Source organism: Osmia lignaria, chromosome 9, assembly GCF_051020975.1.
Source record: "Osmia lignaria lignaria isolate PbOS001 chromosome 9, iyOsmLign1, whole genome shotgun sequence".
NCBI lineage: Eukaryota > Metazoa > Arthropoda > Insecta > Hymenoptera > Megachilidae > Osmia > Osmia lignaria.
Window position 1 is genome coordinate 13,823,273 of NC_135040.1, and position 21,318 is coordinate 13,844,590.

Consider the following 21,318-nt stretch of genomic DNA (forward strand, 5'->3'; position numbering starts at 1 on the left):
TGATTACTATTATTAATAATGCTAACTTTATGCTCATTATAACACATAGGATATTAATAGAGAACAATTAATATATTGTTATATAAAACAGATGCCGATTTGTGCAAAACATGTTCCATTATTATTATTTCCTATACCATTACTACTTGTTCATTGTAAACATCACATGTTTATATAAAACCATTTTTTTTAAATAATCAAGATCAATTTAAGAGTAATTAATTTATTTAAAATTTAGAACAATTATTTTTATAAAACTATTTTCTATATTACTTTATTTCTTTTATATATGACGTTCACGATTACGCCATAAAATAATAAGTCCTTGATAGTCCGCAGATGCAAGAAGAGATTCGTCATAATTAAAAGACAGAGCAAGCGTTGATGTTGCATGACCTTGAAGTCTATTAATCTTTGCTGCCATGCCTTCTCTTGCAGAATCTAATAAATGTATTGTACCATCTTCAGAACCTGTAGCTATCAAACATGTTTCCATTTGTGGACAGAAAGTAGATCTCACAAAGCGCTGTCTGTAAAAGATATAAAAATATATAAATATATATATATATTTTTTTTTATTTATAAACTATTTTGTAAATATCTGTAATAGTAACCAAAGTGTGTATTACTTATGTTTTATCGGGTACTTTGTCCAAAGAGATAAAGAACCATGGTTATCAATAATGTGATAGAGCAGTACTACATTACAGGCGCTGCTCACTAAAAGTGCTGGCCATGGATTATCCTTTGAAAGCCATGAACGCCAGGAAAGACTAGTTATCATTCCACCGATTTCTTGTACTCTCCGTAACTTCGTTAATCGTCCCATCCCTGGTTCCAATTGAAACGACATAATAATTCCTCTATCATTTCCAGCCCATATCACTAGACCGCCACTACCTTCACAAGTTAATGACAAAATCTAGAGCAGAGAAATATATAAACTTCTGAAGTTATGAATAAGATGGTAATAGCTTAATAATGGGAACTAACTTTGCCTCCAATTTTACAAGTACCACCACGAGTGTATATACCAGTAGATATATTTAAGATCTGTACTAGTCCTTGCGAATTACCCGCAACGACTAAATTATTATTTATGGGTATAAATCCGCAGCATAGAACTTCTGCTCTTTGTTGATCGTTAACTGTTCTTAAACAATTCGGACCAGTTTCTGGGTTTGAAACATTCCAAAGTCTTATTGTACAATCCAAAGAAGACGACACTATGAGATCATTACTGATACTCCAGTCAAACGCAGTAACACCTTTTTTATGACCTTCCAATAAAGCTATTACTTTTGGAGGTGTACCGATAGCATCGCATATTGATAGCGATCCATCCAATGACGCGCAACATAATTTAGACCTATCATTATTTGCAAACTTAAGCATTGTTACAGGTGCATTATGTTGATCAAAAACATGATGTACTCCTTCAAAAGCAAAACTTTCTGCTGTTGATTTTCTTTGTACATTATGCAATTTTATTTTAATCTCTGACTTTTCTTCCTCTGTTGTGTGACTGCTAAGACTATTTTGTTCCAAATTTTCTCCGTATCTTAAAAATAATAACTTTGATCTAAGTTTTAAATAATTTTCTCTAATTGTTGGATCCTTACTGAATTTTTCTTTTAATAATTGATTTCTGCGACGAATATACAGCATTCCTGTAATTAAATTATTTTGATATTTCAGTATAGTACATTACAATGTATCGAATTATAAAATATACACATACCTAAAGTGGGCAATTTATTTACTCGCTGTGCATTGTATTTAGCATCAAGAGCAAATACCTGTTGATGCCACATACTAAGCATTGTTGTTAAAGAGATTTACAGTGCAAAATACTGATAAATTTATTGAAAAATAACATTTTGTTAATTGAAATTAAAAGCTATCGATGCACTGACATTTTAAACTATCAAATAACTTTTACTTATAAAACACAACAATTATGAAATATTTGTATTCTCTATTTATATTTGCATTTCTCCTCCTTCCTTGTTTTATTTACAATTTCATGTAAGAAATACATTATACTATTTTATTTTTCACGTTCATTAACATTTCAAAAATGTCATTAATTCATAAGTATTCGTTTGTTATATTGTACACATGTGATTAATAATGATTCTTTTACATATTGTTTATAAAAGTACGAAATTTATTCACGTTCATTTAGGTTAAAAGCTTCGTATTTATTTACATAAATACGTCAGTGACTACAGATCCAACAACACTGAACATGCCTCTGTTCTTGAAAAGATCAATGGGGTCCCAGACACCCCCAATTGCAGATGTTCGACAAACCTCATTCGTAAAGTGGTATTTTAAAAAGACCGCCTTGAATTAAAATTTAAAAAATTCTGTGAACACTAGCGCCATCTATACAAAAACGGTGGAAACTGCTGAACAACTTACCGACCCGGCCACTGGAACGCTGGCGCCACCTATCGGGAAACTGCGGAAACTATTCGACGAGTAGTTTCCGCTGTTTGTTGATAGATGGCGCTAGTGCCCCAAGAATTTTTTAAATTTTAATTCAAGGCGGTCTTTTTAAAATACAAGTACAGATCCTCGATTGATATTTTACTTCCATTATTAAACGGTAGAGAACGCTGTTAAGCAAAAATATTTGCTTGTTGCGCGGCAACCAACTTGAAACTATAAAAATCTTCACCCAGCATTCATAAAATTCATATAAAATATTCTGTTATAAGAAAATGATTGATCAGGATGTTCCTACTATACTTCAGGAATTTGTACAGCCGCGCGTAATAAACCAAGATATGCTTATGGATTTGGTAATTGATCAAGGACCAAAAGGAGAAGCCGGAAAACTGTTTTACGAAGATGGAATCAAGTTGAATGAAGTAACAGAAATTCGAATTGAATTTCTTAGTAGGTCTTTTGAATCTTTACATTCAGATTCCATGCATTTGTCTATGTTTTTCTTTTTCCAGATATCTTAAAAATTGATAATCTTTGGATAACACCAAATCTTGTAAAATTAAAATTGTCTAATAATATAATTGAGAAAATAGAAAATTTAGATGTTCTTATTAATTTAAAAGAATTAGATCTTTCCTTCAATCATATCAGAATAATAGAAAATCTGCATAATCTAATAAAACTGGAAATATTGCTTCTATTCAATAATGAAATTAGTAATGTAGAAGGCATAGATAATTTATGCAATCTTACAATTTTTAGCATTGGTAATAATGCTATAACAGATTGGAAACATGTATGTAATGAACATAATAAACTGTCTCATATTTATATGTATATTTCTCAATTTGCAAATTCATTGTTTCAGGTATTGTATTTAAGGACATTTAAAAAGTTACGCAGTTTAAATATGAATGGAAATCCTTGCACTGAAAAAGATGATTATTTGGAATATGTAATTGCATTTATCCCTCAATTAATTTATTATCAGTACAAGATGATAACTGATGAACAACGAGAAGTAGCAGCAGAAAAGCATTAGTAATTATAAAAGTACAAATGATTTACCAAAAGTAGCTGAAGAATTTTTAAAAATATTTTTTCTTCATCTTAAAATTTAGCAGAGTGTTACGTACTTTACAAGAAACAGAAATGAAAGAAGATGAAGAATTACAGGCACAAGAAGAATATGAGAAAAGGTTGGCTTATCATACTAATGCATTTGTAGAATATCTTGATAGCGATGAACTCTTTCACCAAATGTTTATAAATGATAAAGGTTTGTATACTTATTTACGTATATAACAATTTGAGAAATATAACAAATAAAAATGAAAGATTATTTCATCTTTATTATACTTAGAGGGCAAAGAACTGAGTATGGTAAATGAAGATACACAGAATGCTCATGAAGAATACAAGGCAAACTTTGTTGCAATTAGTCAAGAACTTTGTGAGTTAGGTTTGAAAGAGCAAGATGAAAGAAATAATGAAATAAATCATTTTACAAGTTGCGTGAATAAAGGGAAAACTATATCACAGAATCAAGGCAGAATGTAAGTAATATAATATGCAGTTAGTATAAAATGAAAACCATAATAATAATAATCATTTATAATAATAGAATAGTGAATGAAGTATTGGAGAAGAAGACTAAAATTTTATCAGATGTTAAGCAGTTGTTAAAAAGAATAGCCGGTGAGGTAGATACTGCTACACTTGAGGAAGTAACTCAAAAAGCACAACAATTTTCTGAAGAGTTTAATGAAATAGTAATTGATGCCTGGAAAAAATTAATGTCCATTGAAGTAGAACTACACGAACAGATAGAGGTATGAAATTATATGAAATAATTATTTGATACAAGTACTAAGAAGTAACTTATTTGATAAAGGACATAAATGAAATGTTCAGAATTAATATGACTGACATGATGGATTCATTTCTAACAATTGCACGTGGATACTTTTCACAATTACGAAATTCTGAAGCCGAATATAGTGATACTATTAATGGAGTAATTTTATATTACCTCAGTGGTTTGGAAGATGATACAAAAGTACCAAGTCATTTGTTAAATTTATGCGAAGATAAAGACACTTTAAATCAGAATCTTACTAATTCTCATGAGAAACATCTACAAGTAAGAATAGATATTTACATACATATGTATATACATATATATTGTTGGTTGCTAAAATAATTCATTCTTTAGGTATTAGACGCTCGAGAAGATAATATGTTAAAGCGCTTAAAAAATTGGCTTGAAGAATATACCGAGAATTTAGTAAAGTAAGTTATTTGTTTTTATACTTTTTGAGGACTTACAAGTAACCTACTCTGATTAAATAGATATGAAAATGAAAGAAATAATCAACAAATATTAGAAATATCACATTTTGCGGATTCTCAACAACAAGAATTTGTTCAATTGTTGCAACAATTAAATTTGAATGTGGATGACTCTGAAGTTATTTTAGCTCTTGAAAGTTAAAGCTTGAGGAAACAATATAATATGAGGAAATAATATAACAGTAAGTATTTTAACGAATGCATTTACTAACTAATGAAATATTAATATATAAATATATTTATCTACATCATTTGTTATAAAAATAGTATAAAAAAAGTTATATTTTCAGTGTAACATTTTAACAAGTTGTCTTACTTTTGTTTTAGAGATTCAATATACAGTTTAAGACCAGCTTGCACTTTTGGTAATTGAATAAGTGTCAAAAAAGTATTAAGATCCAATTCTCGATTTTCTTTTAACCAGTCCAAATTATGTTGTCTTAAGTCCAATTTTGTTTTTGCTCGACCTTTAGCTTTAAAATATTTGAAAAAGTTACAACATTTTATCTATCTTTTAAATATTTAAACAATCAATAGACTTACAAGGTATATTTTTAAAACTTGCTATATAATCTTGGCACTTGCTGATTGCACTTGTTTTATCTGGAACTATTTCATCCACAAGTCCAATTTCTAATGCCTTTTTGACATTAAATAATGTTCCTCTAGATCAATACTTTTTAATTAGTAACAAGTGTTAGTAATAAAAGTTTATACATACAGATCAGTAATAAATTACCGTAAAAGTGCTATTTCAGCTGTTCTATATCCTAATGTTTCAATATACAGACTTCTAAACCATGTTGGAGCCACAATTCCTAGCTGTGTTTCATTCAGTCCTATGGTATGCTTTCCTTCGACAATAACTCTATATTCAGTAGAAAGTGCTAATAAACATCCTCCAGCAGGACTGGCACCCTTTATAAAAATATATACTATAAACATACATATACTTTTTAAAAATCACTTATAAAATAATCCTAATTATTTTGTTAATAGCAAATAAAATAATACATTAATAGCAGCAGCTACTGGTATTTCCAAACCATACAAAGTTAACCATGTATCTTGCAATGTTTGCCAAAATTCAGTTAGTTGCTTTTCATTTCGATTATACATTTCCATTATATCAAGTCCTGCTGAGAATACCATTGGTAATGAGGATGTCAATATAACACCTTTGCACTGTTTTTGTTGTACATCCATTAAAGATGTTTTTAAGGCACTTAATAAGTCTTTATTTAAACTATTTACAGGTGGATTTGCCATTGATATTGTAGCTATACCTAATGCATAAAATTATTAACCAAAATATAAATATAATGATGTTAATAATTAAGTTACCTGTTTGATTGTCATGTGTAACTTCAATAAGTTTAGAGTTTGTTGAATAAGTTGCATGTAAGGGTATTTTTATACCCTTGGAAATTCTTCTTACTGCAAACATGTTTTAGCAGTTTAATTCTGTTATCAAACTAAGAAAAAAATACATAGCAGTTAGTATTTTGTATTTATTGTAAGTAGAACAATTTTCTTTACATCATATAATTAAAGTAAAATACTCTACATAGTTTCTGCTACTTTAACAGTATTGTTTTTTAATCTGAAGTATTAATTATAAGTGAAATAATTGTAAAAGATATAATATACCATCTGTTGCTGTAAGATTATATTGATAAACAAATTTGCATTATCATCAAATAACTAGAAATGTTGTCTACAAGTGTCGTTATTAATTTTACGTATAGTCTTATTAGATTATCTTATTACACAATCAAGAAAGTAAAAAACAGTGGTATTCACGAATTATTTAAAATAATACACTTGCAAGAGTGGAACGGACCGGAATGGAACAAAATGAATCACGGGCAGGTGCTAATATGGCGGCTATTCTGCTTTATAGTTTCGTGACATCGCCCTTTATCAACATTTTTTTAAGCAAGTTGTAAAAGCTCGATTATCGTATAACAGAAAAAAGAATGTCTTGAATGGACCCGGTTATGTTTGAAAAATAAGTCAAGTAGCAAAATGTCAACCAGGTCGCAACTTACGAAAGATTTAAATGGTTTGTCTTGATCTGAATGTTTACGTTCGTATCATCGAACTGTCATACATCGAGAAAATATATTTATTCTTTCAAATAATCGTTATTTAATAAAGTTTATAAAGACTCCGATTGTTTTCCTTTTATGTTGCAAGTATGCAAACTAGATTATGACATAATTTTAATAAATATTTAAATTAGTTTTTCGTGCTTCCTAATGTGCTATGTTACATTCTTTCATAAATTATTCATTCTTTGTAGAATCGGTAAAAGCATTACTTGGCAAGCATGTGAAGATATTACTGAAAAACGTTGTAAAATTGGAAACAAAACAGGATAAACAAGAAAATCGTGTTTTGGTGAGTGATAGTTAAAATATCAATATGTTATAATCGAGTAGAAATGGTATTTTAATAGATAAAATTGTTATAATTTTAGGTTTTTTCACCATGTCGTCTCTTTCTTTTAACAGCCAAAGTACCCACAAGAGTAAGATTATGCAATTATTTTATAATTATAGTAATACCATGTTTAATCATTATATTACTGCTTATTATATACTTACAGATCGACTGCCATTTTCATTATCTAGAGATAACATCTGTAGAATCCAAAAGAGCAAACCAATTATCTTTAAGCGTCGGAGAAAGATATTACAATTTTACTACTACAGGAGCAGGTGCAGATACTACTGAAGTAGATGCAATGATTGAGGCCTTACATACTGCAATTCGAAATATCTTTCCCACTGTACCATTAAAGTATGTATTTACTTTATGATGTAATGTTTCTTCTAGGATTGAAATAATTAACATTAATATTATTATTGTTACTATTTCTATTGCAGTTATATTATAAGAAAAATAGAGGTAATACCAGCTAGTAGATTACAAAGCATTAGAGGTAGTGAATTAGCTAGGAGTACAGAAGCTACAAGACATACAGGGCCTTGCGGTGGATTTTCAACCCAATATGCATGCATGTGCGATTTACATGGTGTGCCATATAGGGAAGAAGTTGCTTGGGTAATATCATAAAACAAGATAAAACCAATATTCGTTGTTGCCACTTAATTTTATTTAACACGATTTCCTTTATAGGATGTTGATACAATATATCTTTCCCATGATACAAGGGAATTAAATTTGAGGGATTTTGATCATTTAGATCAAAAAGATTTGGTGCCAATCATCTCTGCCTTGGAATATAACACTTGGTTTACAAAATTAAGGGCATCTCATCTTAAGTTAAGTCATGAACCTTTAGAACGATTGTTACACGTTATGCGCAGATCTCTTTCCATTCAAGAACTTTATTTAGATAATCTTGGGATTAAATGGTAAAAGTAACAAAACTATATATAGAAAACGTAAAATTAATTTTAATATAAAAATTGAAAAAGCATTTCTTTTTAGGGATTTTGCACATAAATTATCGCTAGCTCTAATTTCTAATGCAAATACAATATTACAAACCATTGATTTATCGCATAATACTATTGAAGATAAAGGTAAGTATTAAGTACGAAGATATTTTGTACACAGTGCTTCTTCTTAGTAGATCTGTTTATTTTTAATTTTTGCATAGTTTGACCCGTTTTTGAAACTTTTTAATAATGTCCCTGTACAATTTTTATTTTTGTTTTTGTAGGAGCCTCTAGCTTGTGTGGGATAATTGCCAAGCTAATGCAAGGTGTGCAAATAACCATTAATGTTTCCAATTATTATTATTAGAGCTCTTTATTTAAATTGTTCCTTATCCCTTAATAATTAAAAATATGATCCTTAATTTTTAATTATTCTATTTATTTCGCCGAGTTAAATAATTATTGATACATTGTACATTTAGTTGTATAAAATGTAGAGAAATGCATTTAGCGGACTAATAATGCATACTATGCTAGTACTAATTACTAGATGAATGATTAAAAGTAACAAATACATCTTTTATTTAATAATATAATATTTATGATAATACTGTTTTTAAGGAGGTGCACATTTAAGCGGACCTATTGGTAAATTACCTAAAGGTTTACAAAAATTAAATTTAGCACATTGTGGATTAACGGGAAAAGGAATAAGTCAAATTGCACATGCACTGAGTTTAAATAGAAGCATGCCAACTAGTTTGCAATATTTAAATCTTTCAGAGAACTCCTTAAAAGATGATATCAATGTAAGTTTTTGCGCACAGAACAAAATTTCATGTGTTAACTAATTGCTGGTATTAAATTTGAATAAAATATACATAACATACTTCTTATCTGATTGCAGAATCTGTGCAATTTTTTGGCACAACCTAACAGCCTAACTCATTTAGATCTAAGTGGTACAGATACTACTTTAGAATGTGTAAGTATTGTAGCTTTATATACATAGAATTTGAACGAAACAAAGAAAGTACTTTATATTCCGTATTTATCTTATGCAGCTGTTTGGTGCTCTACTACGAGGTTGTGCAACTAATCTAGTCCATTTAAATGTTGCTCGTAACTCTTTTTCAAGCAAAAAGACCAAAGAAATACCTCCCAGTTTTAAGCAATTTTTTACAGCCACACTTTCATTGAAGTACTTAAATATATCTTCCTGCAAATTGCCACTAGAAGCATTAAAACACTTACTACTTGGTTTGGCATGCAACGAAAGTACAGTTGGTTTAGAACTCGACATGAGTGGAAATAACTTAGGTTCCATGGGTGCTCATGTGTTAGAGTCATGTATCCATGGAGTACGTTGTATAGCATCGCTGGATATTTCAGACAGTAGTACGTATATTTTATTATAAAATTAATAATCAATGAAATATTTGAATGATTTTATGCCCCTTTCGCAGATATGGATGTTGATTTAGCACAAGTAATAACCGCTATCGGAAAGAACAAATCTATCAAACAATTATATATGGGTCGGAATACTGTTAGTATGAAGAGCAAACATATTGCCGTTGTAATGGATGCCCTTGTGCAAATGCTTCAAGAAGATGACTGCGTTTTGCAAGCATTGCATTTGCCAGATTCTCGATTAAAATCTGATCTCTACAATCTCATTAATGCTCTTGGTAGTAACACGTGTCTTCATACTTTAGATATTAGTGGAAATCAGATTGGTGATCCTGGTGCAAGATTATTGGCAAAAGCGCTACAAATCAACAATCATTTAAGAACCATTATTTATGATAAAAATAATATCACGCTTCAAGGTTATGCTGATATTGTTCATGCTTTAGAAAAGTATGTTTATTTTCCATATTAACGATGCATAACGTGTCACGTGTTGTTTTTTTTTCATAAATAATATTTTATCATAGGAATTGTAGCGTCAGACATATGCCTTTTCCAATTTATGACTTGCAACCTTGTATGAAAACTTCTGCTGAAAAAACTGAGCAGCTGGCAAAAAAAATACAAGATTTATTACAAAGAAATGTTACACCTTGTAAATATAGTCATGGACAAGCGTTTAGATTACAACAGGGATTTTTATTAAGCTCTACGCAACAAATGGTTGATAGACTTGTTGTACAAACTCAGGATACCATTAAAGCCATTGCTGCAGAAAGCTGCGATGCTAACAACGATATTAACTATGCAACTGGACTTATACAAGATGCGGATAATTCGAAACAGGTATAAAAAGATTGAATGTTAAGTAAATTTCAAAGAAAACTATATAAAAATAATATCTTTTAGCTTCTGCCAAGGTTACATGAGGTTCTTCAACGTCGGGATGAAAGTAATCCGATTGAATCAAAACTACACGAGATGGCAAATGAACTTCATAAGATTGTAACATTATATTTAAAGGTATTTTATAATTAAAACTTTTATATTATTATTTCTAATACACTACCAGTTTAAACTTATTTCATTTGAATACAGGATTCTTTAGATGCTATGATAAAATGTGCAAGTGAACAATGTCCTACAATAATTTCGCAAACAGTAATTAGAGGAGACGAGAGTGAATCGATCGCAATAGAAGATGATTTGCGTATGAGTTGCAAGGAGAAAAATCAAATTAGTAGTGAATTTATTCATGCTACTATTACAGAACAAGCTGGAGCAGATATAGTCAATAGAGTCAAGTATGAACTAGATAGAGTCAACTATAAAAATATATATATTTAATACTATAATAATTTGTCACTATTTTTTTTAGTGAATTAAACTTAGCCGTTGCTGCACATGTGTCTGATAGAATAACAGATGAAGTAATTGAATCATTATCAAGAAGCTATAAAAATCTGGTGTGTATGACAAAATTGTATGAGGAATTTAATGATTAAAGTCTCTAATTTATAAATAATTATTGGTTTACTCAGATCGGAGATTGTGATAATAGAACAAGGAGCAGTACACCCGATGTATTAAGGCCTAGCGCTGGTTCAATGAGCAGTGGAAGTGTGATAGGAGTTACAAGCACCGTTACAAGCACCGCACTACCTGTTGGCAGAACTAGTATTGCATCAGAAGAAGACTGTCAACAAGAGCCTTATTCGCTTGTTAATTCTATTGGTCAATGTTCTAACGACCAGTCTCCAATGGTAAGTCTCTAATTTATTATATATGAGAATTTGCTCTGTGTAAGTTATAGGTACAATAATTATAATGTTATACTTTCATGCCTATCCAGAAATTGGATTATTTAAATCTTGTAAGTAATTAGGTATAACAATAAAATTTATTGTCTTGACATTGTATAATTTCTATAATTATGATGTAGTAACTGTGTAAAATAACATGTGTATTTATAATATCAATGATTATTTTTATCTTAGGCAACACCACATTTGTCGAATAAACGTAAAAGTTTACATGGAAGAAAGTTGCGACCGAAATCTGTAGTTGATTCTGTCGAAGGACTTTCTGCCGACGATATCCCAGATTTACTCCCATCACTGCCAAAAAGTCAAGCTGAAGGTTGATATTTTTTTTACTACGCTTCTAAGAGATTTATAATTTCTTGTATTAATGAACTTTTTTTCAGCTATTTCAGAAACAGAACATTCTTTGACAGAGTCGTTAGATTCTGTTTCTGAGTTACCTAATACGGTAGGACAACAATTGCAACATTTAGTTAAATCTAGACCCCGTAGAACAAAAACTAGAGCGCCTACAAGACCAATGCTTCGATCTGATCAACCAATAGATGGTCTTGCACTTGGAGAAGGTCTTGACGTGTTCTTTCGACCAACTACACCAACTACACCTCTCATATCTCCTACAAGTGACGATAGGTATTGCATTTAAAAATGTAATTATGAATTTTTTAGTGTAAATTGAAGCTTATTCATTCTTTTTAAATTAAATTACAGCTCTTTACATACATTCCCGACCGACGGTAGTCCAAACTTATCGCTCACAAGTCACAAAAGTACTCCACCTGACCTGGATAAGAAGCCTGGTTGTAATTCTCCAATGTTGAAAACGTTACTTGAACCTACACCACGATCACGATCTAGTGATAATTTGGAAAAATTTTCTCCCCTTGTTGGTAGAAGATCTCAAGGAGATTCGCCATTAACCGCATCTCCCTTAGCACGACGGAACACAACCGACAATGCTCAAAATCATGAAAGAATAGCTTCAAAATCTGAGAGCAATAAAGATACATGCAGTAATATATGTAATAACAGCATTAGCAATTCTGCTGATGTATCTAAACGTAGTACGTTACCAATTATCGGATCTGGTACAAGTTCCCGCAATTCACGAGATTCCGATGAAAATAGTAAATTAACGAGCGGAAATTCTTCGGATAAAGATGTGACATCTCTTCCCAGAGATCACGAGAATAGAAGAAGTTTACCGAAAAAATCAACGATGGATATAGATAAGACTGTAAATCAACCTTTACCTTCTCTTAAATTAAGGTCGACGGGTTTTGATCTTCGTAGTCCAACGAATGGTAGCAATACAAAAAATAATTCAGATTCATCTAAATCTCCGGTATTGAAACCTTTAACCAAAGGAAATAGTTCTGTTAGCGATGGAAAAAATAATGGTGCTATTTTAAAGACTAAACCAGCTCCACCTGCGACAGCGCCAAAACCAAGACCATGGAGTATGGCCACGGATAGAAAATCTGGTGAGTTTAATAAGGTATACAATATTTTGTAATCGTTGCTTATTTACCATATTAAATCCGTCACTTAATTTTACAGGTGAATTTAATTTATTAAGCGACGGTTCTAGTCCAAATACTTCAGCTGGAAATACACCTGATTCTGGAGATGCTCTTGATGAATCAACTGATAGCGGTGTGAGTGGTCCAGCTTCGTTACCGCCAACGCTATCAGCAAGTAGCACTGCTAGTTCTTTAAGCAATACTAGCGTTGAAAAACGATCGGTCAGGGAATTGGCAGCTAGTTTAAACAAGAGTAAACCAGAAAAAAAGGAAAATGGTAAGTCAATGATATGTTGCTTTTTATAGTGCATGTTCAATGTATATAGTAATATTGTATACATAACGTGAATCACACATTAATTTTTTTCAATCGAATACAAAATCCTTTTGATTCCAAGATTATTGCAAACGTGCATGTTAAGCCCTTAAATTAAGAAGCTTTGCTGTACATATTATTTTAGAGCATACCGCACCTGCAGCATGGAGGTCGGTGCTTCAACGTTCTATCAGGCAACCTGATGTCAAGGTACTTTACGTGATGTTCGTTTTTGTTTCTCTTTTTTTTTTTTTTTTCTTTTCTTTTATTAATTAATAAAAGTATGGACCATATTGCAGCATATACAGTTTTACTCCTAGAACCTTTTATAAAAGCTTAGAAAAAAAACTGTTATTTTGCGCTTGAGATTCATTAACATGAATTAATAATTTTAACATGACACATAAGGACGTTAAGATATTTTAGAAGTGCTTGTGAATAACGATGTTCTGTATAAAATATCATTCCACATTATATTTTCAGGTAACGGAAGTGCCGAAAACGGTTGAAGAAGATCATATAAATTTTAAACTTAGACGTACTTCATTTCTACGTGATTCAAATTTCAACTATAATAATGATGTAGTTGACGTTTGATCGTGCATTGATTGCAGTAATAATTTGAAAATCAATGCCGCCGACTTGATTACTTTATTATCTTTTATCAGAATAATATATATTAGGCACAAAAAGATGCAATATGACACGTTTATATTTGTGCCATACGAAATCAAATACAAGATATGTACTAACACAATATTAGAGGCAGGGTACTGAAGGTTTCTATAGAAAGTACCTATGTATTGTTAAGGTGGCATTAAAAATCTTATTATAGTTTTTTATAATACTGCATTGCTGATGCAGTTTATCTTATTTTAGCAGTAAATATCTGTATTTAATGTACAAAAGATCATTTAATGTTATAATAAGTTAGAAGACTTATGTTTCTTTAGAAAACTAATTTTTGTGCTTCTACATTCCTTTAAATTTTTAATATTTACAGTGATATTATTTACTCGATAAATTTCGTTATTATTTGTTTTAACATTTAAATATTTATATATTGTTTGTCGGTACATATAAATTACTATCCTTAAAATACATTATTAATTACATCATTTGTATTATTTTAAATACTTGACTACTATTCTTGTATGAAAAGAACAGCATAATAATTTTCTTTTTACGACAAAACAAATCTGTTAATTTTATTACATAATTGTTCATTTCATTTTTAACAGACCTGTGATCATTAAAGAATGGAAACTTTCATTTGAAATTGTACTGTAACAGGAATTATGTTTGTTTCCTAAAATATGAAACAGTTTTTAATTAAATGATGATATACTTTTCCAATATGATGTCAAATATTATTTTTGAGGCAATCATATGGACAATTGGAATTGATAAATGCACAAAACGAAACTTGAAGGAATATAAAATGTATGCTGTGTGCCATGTAACATCACAAAATAACATGCTTTATTTTCCATATGATAAGAACAAATTTAAATAAAGTTTTATAGAAAGAGTGTAATTTTATCATTGATTTATACAAGTTTACTGATAAAATATGTAAACTTGATGTAATACATAAATCACGTGTGTGATATAAATGAAAATGAAGTTCTTTGATTAACGTAATTAGAAGAAGTATAAAAAAAAGATAAAGATGACTATTACTACGTTTAAAAATTCTTTTTGCAACATTTGTATATTGTATTTGCTATTTTATATCTTGTTAGAAATATATCGTAATTAAAAATAATTTACTACAGTCCTTCTGCTATGTATGTCCTTTTATAAGGGAGCAGCTTTTTTTATAAACAGTTTTTTTGTATCATATAAAAATATATTAAAAAATATGAATATAATACGATTCAATTTATATAAGTATCTTAAGAACTAGTTTTTTGATAGCAAAAGACCTATGTAAATATATATGTATAAAAAGTTGCTGATAAAGAAATTAGCCATGATTATAATTACAATTCGTATAGACAAATAAATATTTGAATATCTATTTAACATTTCTTTTCTACTTCGGTAATAATCATAATTAAAAGAACATACATGCCCTTTTGTATACAAATATTTAGAAACACATGCTCCATAATTATATTGCATGTCATTGAAAATATTCCTTTCCTAATGTAGTTAAAAGGATTATTATGAAAAACGTGATTATTCTAAAATTGTGGGTGTTATATAGATTGAATATTAATAATGACTTGAGTTTAATAACAACTTGACTAAATAAAAGTTTCCTTAAATAGTCATTCTAAACAAGTAGGTGCAAATTAAATTAATAAAGTAATCATTGAATCGTATACTTCATTAAATCAATATAACAAATCTTGGTATACTGGAAATTGATATCGTACAAGATAGCTAAGTATAAAATTATTTAATAATTGTATGCTAAATGGTTATAAATTTGTAATTGAATCACTTTGGTGATAAAATAGTACTTGTAAACATGTATGTACTTGTTTCATACAAGTAATAATCTGTAAGCATATTATATTGCAGGTGGTTTTTGAAATTACAGAGATCAGTTATATATGTTTATAGATAATATTATTGTATCAAATTATAGATAATGTAAGAAGTAAAATTTAAACTATTGTGCCAAAAATAATATTATTTCTTACATATAAAAAGAAAAATTAAAATTCAATTTAAAGCATTCATACAATACTTTGAATAATAGAATATACATAGTTCATTTATAAGTTTTATTAATTATTATTCTGTATATTAAAAAAGGTCACCTGTAATAGACAATATTATAGCATGTAAATATGTTAAATGCAATTGAAACATGTATGTATTGTATTAATCAGTACATGCAATAATTGTATATACATATATATTAATTTTTATTCATTATTCCTGTATTTACACTTATGTATACATATATTGTATAATTAAGCACATCTTAAAATCTGCTATTGATTTTGATACATGTGTATTATTTCATATTATTAAACATAAGTGTAAGTTAATGTCATACAATAGCAGATTTTGATACTGAGCTTATTAATCATACAATATAATATAGTAATAAATAAAGACTCCTATCATATATATACTACCTTTTTCTTTAAATACATATTCTGATAATGTTACATATTACAATAAGTATATTATTATGTATAAATACTTTAAAAAGTTTCATATATTAAGTATTTCAAATTTCTGTTATTACAGAAACAAAATATAGTATCAAAACGAAACCTGATCAAGATTATTGATCCTGATGATTGATCCATGGATCATGAACGCTAATGAGTATGATCATACTTAGACGCATGCGCATTATATTTTTTGGTTGGATTAGGTTAGGTTAGGTTAGGTTACTCGCCTGAGAGCTGTCGAGAGTATTTCTTGCCAAAATTGACTCCCAGCACAATTTCAGCTTTCGGAAAACGCTCTCAATAGCTTCTAGCATGAGCTTTACTCTCAAGCAGACACGTACCCTTATGAATATATTTTTACCATTAACCTCTTTTTAAATTAAATATTATTTTAATGCGCGTGCGTGAAAAATTGTACGTCCAAAATCCAGCATATTTCTATTAATTCAAGAGTTACAGGTGTAACACTGAAAGGAGAACGTTTGTAGGAATAAAGTGTGTATTGTATCTTTAGTTAGGAAATGCTAAGAAGTTCTATTATATATTTCATTTTATTAAGCTGAGAGGGTGTAGAAATGTCGCGTTCAAAATCTGAAAGGATAGGAAACGGTGGCAAGTGTGAATTAAGTGTTTGGACACGTGCAATAACAGCGAATTCCGAATGGCCAGATAAAGTAAACATAACCACACTTTAATTAAACAATTTCTTATTTGTATTCACCATTGTATATATCTTATCGTTATAGGAAGAATTTCTTGATGTTATATATTGGGCTAGACAAGTAATTGGAATTATAGTTGGGATAGCATGGGGCCTTATACCTTTGAAAGGTTTCATAGCTTTATTACTGTAAGTTGTATCTTCATTTTGACATATGCTGAGTAATGCTACCTAGATTTAATTATATCCGGAAATTTGATATTTCAGATTTGTACTAGTCAATGCTGGTATTACATACCTGTATTTTAGTAATTTTCAACAAATTGACGAGGAGGAATTTGGTGGTGTATGGGAACTAACTAAAGAAGGTTTCATGACATCGTTTGCTGGCTTTTTGGTAATTTAATTTTTTTTTTTAATATCTACTTTAAATCTTTAACCTGTAATTTTTATAACAAAAGTATTATATATAGGTTACATGGATCATTATATATTCAGGATTACATTTTGATTAATAATTGATCATGTCAGTGGTCACTTGACTGAAAAGAACATGTACAATATTTAAAAAGAATCAAGTGCTTCACATGTTCATGCAATTTATTTGAAACATTTTAGGAAATATTTTCACATTTCATATAAGTTATTTGGACATTCATCTTTCAGAGCACTTAATAAATGTACAATAGAACTTTTTATTTGTAAAATGTCATATGTTTACCTCTATAATTTGCCTCATCCAATTAAATACTTATACATTTAAAAGTTTTTTATGTACATAAAACCTTAAACATCTTATTTTTTGCAATAAGTGCCACAAATTGTTGCTATAAAAATATACACATTGCAAATGCCAAATCAAATTGTATACATATACAGGTAATTAATATAAATAAAAATTTGAATAATCATATCGCTCAATATTTAGTTATGTTTAATACTTTATATATTATTCATACAATTTTTATACCTGACATTTTATTCACTATTTAAATGTTCTAAGCTTAAAAATTGATAGCTATAGCTACTTTCTTAACTAATATAAGATAATTATGTACAAAGTAGATCCTAGATATTAATGTAACTTTTTGTTATGTTTCAATGATAATTGTTTATAAAAAATTTTTAATTATAAGAAAGTTGTTACATGTATAAGACAATTAGTATACAATAAAAATAATGAAGAGAAAAGAAGTATTTAAGCTTCTAAACAAGCTATGAAATGATACTTCATCAGTTTTATGTAAGACAATTTATTTATTCAGGCCTTTACATTGATGAATTATCATAAATAATGAAATGTGTTCAATAAATTCGTATAAAACAGATTGGAGTCATCCAATCATTAATCGCTTTCGTCCCCGGGCCTGCACTTCGTTATATTTAGAAATAATTTCTTTACATTGATTTTTATTTGTATAATACTTTTGATAAGTCTTATATATTTTTGGAAATAACTCAGGTATTTCCGAGTGTGCGCTATTCAATGATCGTTCAAGAACATACAAGTCAACTGCTTTATCTTCCACGCTTGATTCCACACGAGCTAATCCAAAATCTATCATAACGAAATTATTTACAACTAAAAGAAAGAAGTAATATCAACTATTAATATATTACTACCTATAATATCCGAATTACAAGAATGACATACCATCACAGTTTTCAACGTTTATATCTTCAACATTTTTAACAAGTACATTTGAAGTAGTTAAATCTCCATGAATGATATTTTTTGAATGTAACTGAGCAATAACCATTCCAAGTCCTTGAGTTACGAAATTTAATAAATTATCAACATCCGATTTCTTTGATATATTTTTATAAATAAAATCTTTTAATATCACTGCATTATCTATATATTCCATGTAAATGGATCGTCGTTCTAAACTTACTAAGTATATAGCTGGCGTTGCTACTCCTTAAAAGAAAAATAAATGTAATTACGTTAAATTAAAAGAAAACGGTATTATTGTATTGTTTTATATTACCCGCAGCTTTAGCTCGGACTATAGCGCGACATTCAGCTTTTATTCGATCTTTAGTAAGACGAATATCTAAATCGGCATGCCTGTACTTCTTCTCAAATCTTTCTTTAATTAACGTTGGCTTTCCTAAGTAGATACCTTTGTACACGCGAGCTTCAGCGCCTTGTGCTATTAACTCAAAGCCTTTCATATTGTTCAACATCTGGAACGTATAAAAATCATTTATTTTATATATTATTATCACATTGATAATTGCATTATTAATGGATAATACGGCGAGAAAATGGAAAGTTACCACCCTACGAAAAGTGAAAGATGAAGTTACTCGCGCTAGCAAGGGCAAGATGAGGGCGAAACGCGAATCGATCGTTACCCGAGAGCGTCCTGCGCGCTAATCGCTATCCCAGCGGCTAGTATTCGCCCGCACTTTGTTCCTATCGGGTTGACAAGCTAATGCTGTGTTTTTTTTTTTCGTCTTGTCAAAAATTACAAAGAATTGCTTTTCCTTTATTTCTTTAATTGGTAAATATGAGAGATGAAGTGAAAATGGATGCGAATCGGCTAATCGCCGAAGTATATAAGCGGCCAGCGCTTTGGAACCAAAGGCATATCTCTTATCACAATCGCGAAGTGACGAACCGCGTTTGGATGGAGATCGCATCGATATTCAAATTGCCCAGTAGGTGCACTGACGAAATCGTTTATCGTGTTTGTTATTCGCGCGCGCATTTTCCGCGTTTCCTTTTATCTGGCACAATTTTTATCTTCTTAGCAGACGACAATGTATTCTAAATATTATCATTATTATGATTTTTCTTGAATTCTACATGAAAAAAGTGTATATACATTTTAAGAACTTAGGTATTACCTGTTTTTTAAGTAGCATAACATTTTACGCTGTACTCGCGTAATCATGGGTAATGATTCAGTTAACCTCACTTTTTCGTAGTATCATGTTTTTGAACATATTGTAATTTTAATCAATTTGTATATTTAATTTAACGTAAGAAATTTATAGTCGTATAATATTTTAATCTATAAATTATCAATAACTTACAATTTGCTGCTATTTACAGTATTATCGCACCAGAAGATTTAAATTGCAAGTACGAGCTATTTACCTACACGCGCATGCGCGCAAGCATAGTCAATAAATTCTATCGCATTTATGAATGACTTTTCTTACTTCTAACGTTATTGATATTATAATTTACTGTCTATAAACATTTTTAATTAAGTAAAACATATAAATTATATCATTGTAAATGAACAGATTGATTATTTTCAAATCTTTTCAGAACCGGTATTAAAAGCAAAGTGGAAAGGTTTACGAGACACTTTTCGGGCGGAGTTAAAAAAGGATCAAGTATATCGTAAAAGTAAATTTCATCGAAATAGGCCAGTATGGATACATTTCAAAAGCTTACAGTTTTTAAAGGAACAAATGTTACCCCGTCCACCGATTTGGGAACGAAGTAATCCTTGTCAAGACGACGATCGTGTACCAAGCGAAGGTGAAGGCGATGGACTGATGTTAAAAGGTTCGTCGGTAACGAATAGGAATTCCGACGATCGTAATACAATTGCGAATCATCTTCTGTCGATAAATAGCGATAATGGACTAAAGATTGACAATGTCAATCACATAGACGTGAAACAAGAACCTGAAGAAAATTTCGACAACCTCGAGTTTCAAAGTGTTTCCGATAACTTAACTGAAAATGAGATGATGTTACAAAATATCTCTCCTGAACAAGTGTTAATAGGCGACAGTGACACTAACATCGGTCTCCCGGTAGATCCCTTAGAAGGGAACCGTTTCGATGATAATTATTATTTCCTTATGAGTCTTTTACCTCACATAAGAGCATTGCCTGCCGACAGAAGGATGTTGCTCAGAATGCAAATGCAAGAGTTAGTTTACAAGGAGGTTTACAAGAAAAATTCGGATGACGTTGCTACACCCTAAAAGAAACGAACATTCAAACGAATATTTTATAACGAAGATATAAGATGAGTGTTTCACGAAACTAGTTAAAGTTTATTAATTTTCATCTACGAAAATTAACCGAACGATGAATAGGTTTAAGAAAAAAAAAAAAAACAGAAACATGAAAAATGTAACAGTCATAAGTAAGTCAATGCTCCACAGATTGAGAGACACTGGTGCTTTCTCGTACCTGTAGGTACGACCGTGATGTTTAGTGTGGTGTGTATAGGTGTAGTAGATTGTAT

General features: G+C 29.9%; 7 protein-coding genes across 18 annotated transcripts; 4 read left to right on the forward strand and 3 right to left on the reverse strand.

Moving 5' to 3' along the window:
• Nucleotides 1–141: 141 nt before the first annotated feature.
• On the reverse strand, nt 142–1,838 carry LOC117601516 (WD repeat-containing protein 13). The gene is made up of 4 exons (XM_034318797.2): nt 1,742–1,838; nt 994–1,670; nt 630–922; nt 142–530 (listed from the first exon to the last, which is right to left on the reverse strand). The coding sequence occupies exons 1-4, from the start codon at nt 1,821–1,823 to the stop codon at nt 284–286; spliced, it is 1,299 nt and encodes a 432-aa protein (XP_034174688.1). The 5' UTR covers nt 1,824–1,838; the 3' UTR covers nt 142–283.
• An 821-nt stretch (nt 1,839–2,659) lies between these two features.
• On the forward strand, nt 2,660–5,278 carry LOC117600593 (dynein regulatory complex subunit 3). Of its 2 annotated transcripts, XM_034316635.2 has the most exons (10): nt 2,660–2,907; nt 2,970–3,253; nt 3,326–3,498; nt 3,579–3,736; nt 3,821–4,013; nt 4,082–4,289; nt 4,352–4,600; nt 4,673–4,749; nt 4,810–4,991; nt 5,137–5,278. In XM_034316635.2, the coding sequence occupies exons 1-9, from the start codon at nt 2,730–2,732 to the stop codon at nt 4,949–4,951; spliced, it is 1,662 nt and encodes a 553-aa protein (XP_034172526.2). In that variant the 5' UTR covers nt 2,660–2,729; the 3' UTR covers nt 4,952–4,991; nt 5,137–5,278. The 2 variants fall into 2 exon arrangements, with proteins under 2 accessions (XP_034172526.2, XP_034173402.2); XM_034317511.2 differs by lacking the exon at nt 2,970–3,253 and having other exon boundaries at nt 2,660–2,879.
• LOC117602083 (enoyl-CoA delta isomerase 1, mitochondrial) lies at nt 5,024–7,005 on the reverse strand. 5 transcript variants are annotated; one of them, XM_034322592.2, is made up of 6 exons: nt 6,861–7,005; nt 6,154–6,284; nt 5,824–6,095; nt 5,549–5,727; nt 5,353–5,474; nt 5,024–5,282 (listed from the first exon to the last, which is right to left on the reverse strand). In XM_034322592.2, exons 2-6 carry the CDS (start codon nt 6,254–6,256, stop codon nt 5,122–5,124), a joined length of 837 nt encoding a protein of 278 aa, XP_034178483.1. In that variant the 5' UTR covers nt 6,257–6,284; nt 6,861–7,005; the 3' UTR covers nt 5,024–5,121. The 5 variants fall into 5 exon arrangements, with proteins under 5 accessions (XP_034178483.1, XP_034176791.1, XP_034179294.1 ...); XM_034320900.2 differs by lacking the exon at nt 6,861–7,005 and adding an exon at nt 6,653–6,792; XM_034323403.2 differs by lacking the exon at nt 6,861–7,005 and adding an exon at nt 6,638–6,737.
• Nucleotides 6,732–15,943, forward strand: LRR (capping protein regulator and myosin 1 linker 1 leucine rich repeat protein). 4 transcript variants are annotated; one of them, XM_076690386.1, is made up of 24 exons: nt 6,732–6,874; nt 7,115–7,212; nt 7,292–7,342; nt 7,421–7,614; nt 7,701–7,878; nt 7,954–8,192; nt 8,269–8,363; nt 8,504–8,545; nt 8,841–9,028; nt 9,127–9,204; nt 9,284–9,617; nt 9,686–10,082; nt 10,160–10,478; nt 10,542–10,655; nt 10,731–10,936; nt 11,011–11,098; nt 11,174–11,395; nt 11,485–11,505; nt 11,630–11,771; nt 11,839–12,088; nt 12,167–12,939; nt 13,016–13,255; nt 13,440–13,504; nt 13,778–15,943. In XM_076690386.1, exons 1-24 carry the CDS (start codon nt 6,838–6,840, stop codon nt 13,889–13,891), a joined length of 4,485 nt encoding a protein of 1,494 aa, XP_076546501.1. In that variant the 5' UTR covers nt 6,732–6,837; the 3' UTR covers nt 13,892–15,943. The 4 variants fall into 4 exon arrangements, with proteins under 4 accessions (XP_076546501.1, XP_076546503.1, XP_076546502.1 ...); XM_076690388.1 differs by lacking the exon at nt 13,440–13,504; XM_076690387.1 differs by lacking the exon at nt 8,504–8,545.
• A 698-nt stretch (nt 15,944–16,641) lies between these two features.
• LOC117604821 (GEL complex subunit OPTI) lies at nt 16,642–17,980 on the forward strand. 2 transcript variants are annotated; one of them, XM_034325324.2, is made up of 5 exons: nt 16,642–16,929; nt 16,994–17,108; nt 17,181–17,284; nt 17,363–17,492; nt 17,569–17,980. In XM_034325324.2, the coding sequence occupies exons 2-5, from the start codon at nt 17,010–17,012 to the stop codon at nt 17,608–17,610; spliced, it is 375 nt and encodes a 124-aa protein (XP_034181215.1). In that variant the 5' UTR covers nt 16,642–16,929; nt 16,994–17,009; the 3' UTR covers nt 17,611–17,980. The 2 variants fall into 2 exon arrangements, with proteins under 2 accessions (XP_034181215.1, XP_034181206.1); XM_034325315.2 differs by having other exon boundaries at nt 16,644–17,108; nt 17,569–17,974.
• Nucleotides 17,981–18,228: 248 nt separating this feature from the next.
• Prpk (TP53 regulating kinase) lies at nt 18,229–20,237 on the reverse strand. 2 transcript variants are annotated; one of them, XM_034325282.2, is made up of 5 exons: nt 20,141–20,230; nt 19,952–20,021; nt 19,087–19,285; nt 18,750–19,016; nt 18,230–18,677 (listed from the first exon to the last, which is right to left on the reverse strand). In XM_034325282.2, exons 2-5 carry the CDS (start codon nt 19,967–19,969, stop codon nt 18,430–18,432), a joined length of 732 nt encoding a protein of 243 aa, XP_034181173.1. In that variant the 5' UTR covers nt 19,970–20,021; nt 20,141–20,230; the 3' UTR covers nt 18,230–18,429. The 2 variants fall into 2 exon arrangements, with proteins under 2 accessions (XP_034181182.1, XP_034181173.1); XM_034325291.2 differs by lacking the exon at nt 19,952–20,021 and having other exon boundaries at nt 18,229–18,677; nt 20,141–20,237.
• On the forward strand, nt 19,612–21,202 carry LOC117604790 (uncharacterized). Of its 2 annotated transcripts, none has more exons than XM_034325261.2 (2): nt 19,612–19,762; nt 20,382–21,202. In XM_034325261.2, the coding sequence occupies exons 1-2, from the start codon at nt 19,612–19,614 to the stop codon at nt 21,050–21,052; spliced, it is 822 nt and encodes a 273-aa protein (XP_034181152.1). In that variant the 3' UTR covers nt 21,053–21,202. The 2 variants fall into 2 exon arrangements, with proteins under 2 accessions (XP_034181152.1, XP_034181161.1); XM_034325270.2 differs by lacking the exon at nt 19,612–19,762 and adding an exon at nt 19,771–19,944.
• Nucleotides 21,203–21,318: the final 116 nt, after the last annotated feature.

Excerpts from the sequence above, each read along its gene's own strand:
- LOC117601516 (XM_034318797.2), bottom strand. The coding sequence starts at position 1,823 with ATGCTTAGTATGTGGCATCAACAGGTATTTGCTCTTGATGCTAAATAC. Across the intron at positions 1,671-1,741 it reads AAATAAATTGCCCACTTTAG|GAATGCTGTATATTCGTCGC; the intron begins GTATGTGTATAT and ends ATTTAATTACAG. Across the intron at positions 923-993 it reads CTTGTAAAATTGGAGGCAAA|ATTTTGTCATTAACTTGTGA; the intron begins GTTAGTTCCCAT and ends TCTCTGCTCTAG.
- LOC117600593 (XM_034316635.2), top strand. The coding sequence starts at position 2,730 with ATGATTGATCAGGATGTTCCTACTATACTTCAGGAATTTGTACAGCCG. Across the intron at positions 3,737-3,820 it reads AATGTTTATAAATGATAAAG|AGGGCAAAGAACTGAGTATG; the intron begins GTTTGTATACTT and ends TATTATACTTAG. Across the intron at positions 4,014-4,081 it reads TCACAGAATCAAGGCAGAAT|AATAGTGAATGAAGTATTGG; the intron begins GTAAGTAATATA and ends TTATAATAATAG.
- LOC117602083 (XM_034322592.2), bottom strand. The coding sequence starts at position 6,256 with ATGTTTGCAGTAAGAAGAATTTCCAAGGGTATAAAAATACCCTTACAT. Across the intron at positions 5,475-5,548 it reads GCTGAAATAGCACTTTTACG|AGGAACATTATTTAATGTCA; the intron begins GTAATTTATTAC and ends GTATTGATCTAG. Across the intron at positions 5,283-5,352 it reads AAGTTTTAAAAATATACCTT|CTAAAGGTCGAGCAAAAACA; the intron begins GTAAGTCTATTG and ends AATATTTTAAAG.
- LRR (XM_076690386.1), top strand. The coding sequence starts at position 6,838 with ATGTCAACCAGGTCGCAACTTACGAAAGATTTAAATG. Across the intron at positions 9,205-9,283 it reads CAGATACTACTTTAGAATGT|CTGTTTGGTGCTCTACTACG; the intron begins GTAAGTATTGTA and ends TATCTTATGCAG. Across the intron at positions 10,083-10,159 it reads ATTGTTCATGCTTTAGAAAA|GAATTGTAGCGTCAGACATA; the intron begins GTATGTTTATTT and ends ATTTTATCATAG.
- LOC117604821 (XM_034325324.2), top strand. The coding sequence starts at position 17,010 with ATGTCGCGTTCAAAATCTGAAAGGATAGGAAACGGTGGCAAGTGTGAA. Across the intron at positions 17,109-17,180 it reads ATTCCGAATGGCCAGATAAA|GAAGAATTTCTTGATGTTAT; the intron begins GTAAACATAACC and ends TTATCGTTATAG. Across the intron at positions 17,493-17,568 it reads CATCGTTTGCTGGCTTTTTG|GTTACATGGATCATTATATA; the intron begins GTAATTTAATTT and ends TATTATATATAG.
- LOC117604790 (XM_034325261.2), top strand. The coding sequence starts at position 19,612 with ATGAGAGATGAAGTGAAAATGGATGCGAATCGGCTAATCGCCGAAGTA. Across the intron at positions 19,763-20,381 it reads ATCGATATTCAAATTGCCCA|AACCGGTATTAAAAGCAAAG; the intron begins GTAGGTGCACTG and ends AAATCTTTTCAG.
- Prpk (XM_034325282.2), bottom strand. Across the intron at positions 19,017-19,086 it reads AGTCCGAGCTAAAGCTGCGG|GAGTAGCAACGCCAGCTATA; the intron begins GTAATATAAAAC and ends TTTTCTTTTAAG. Across the intron at positions 18,678-18,749 it reads AAACGTTGAAAACTGTGATG|TTGTAAATAATTTCGTTATG; the intron begins GTATGTCATTCT and ends TCTTTCTTTTAG.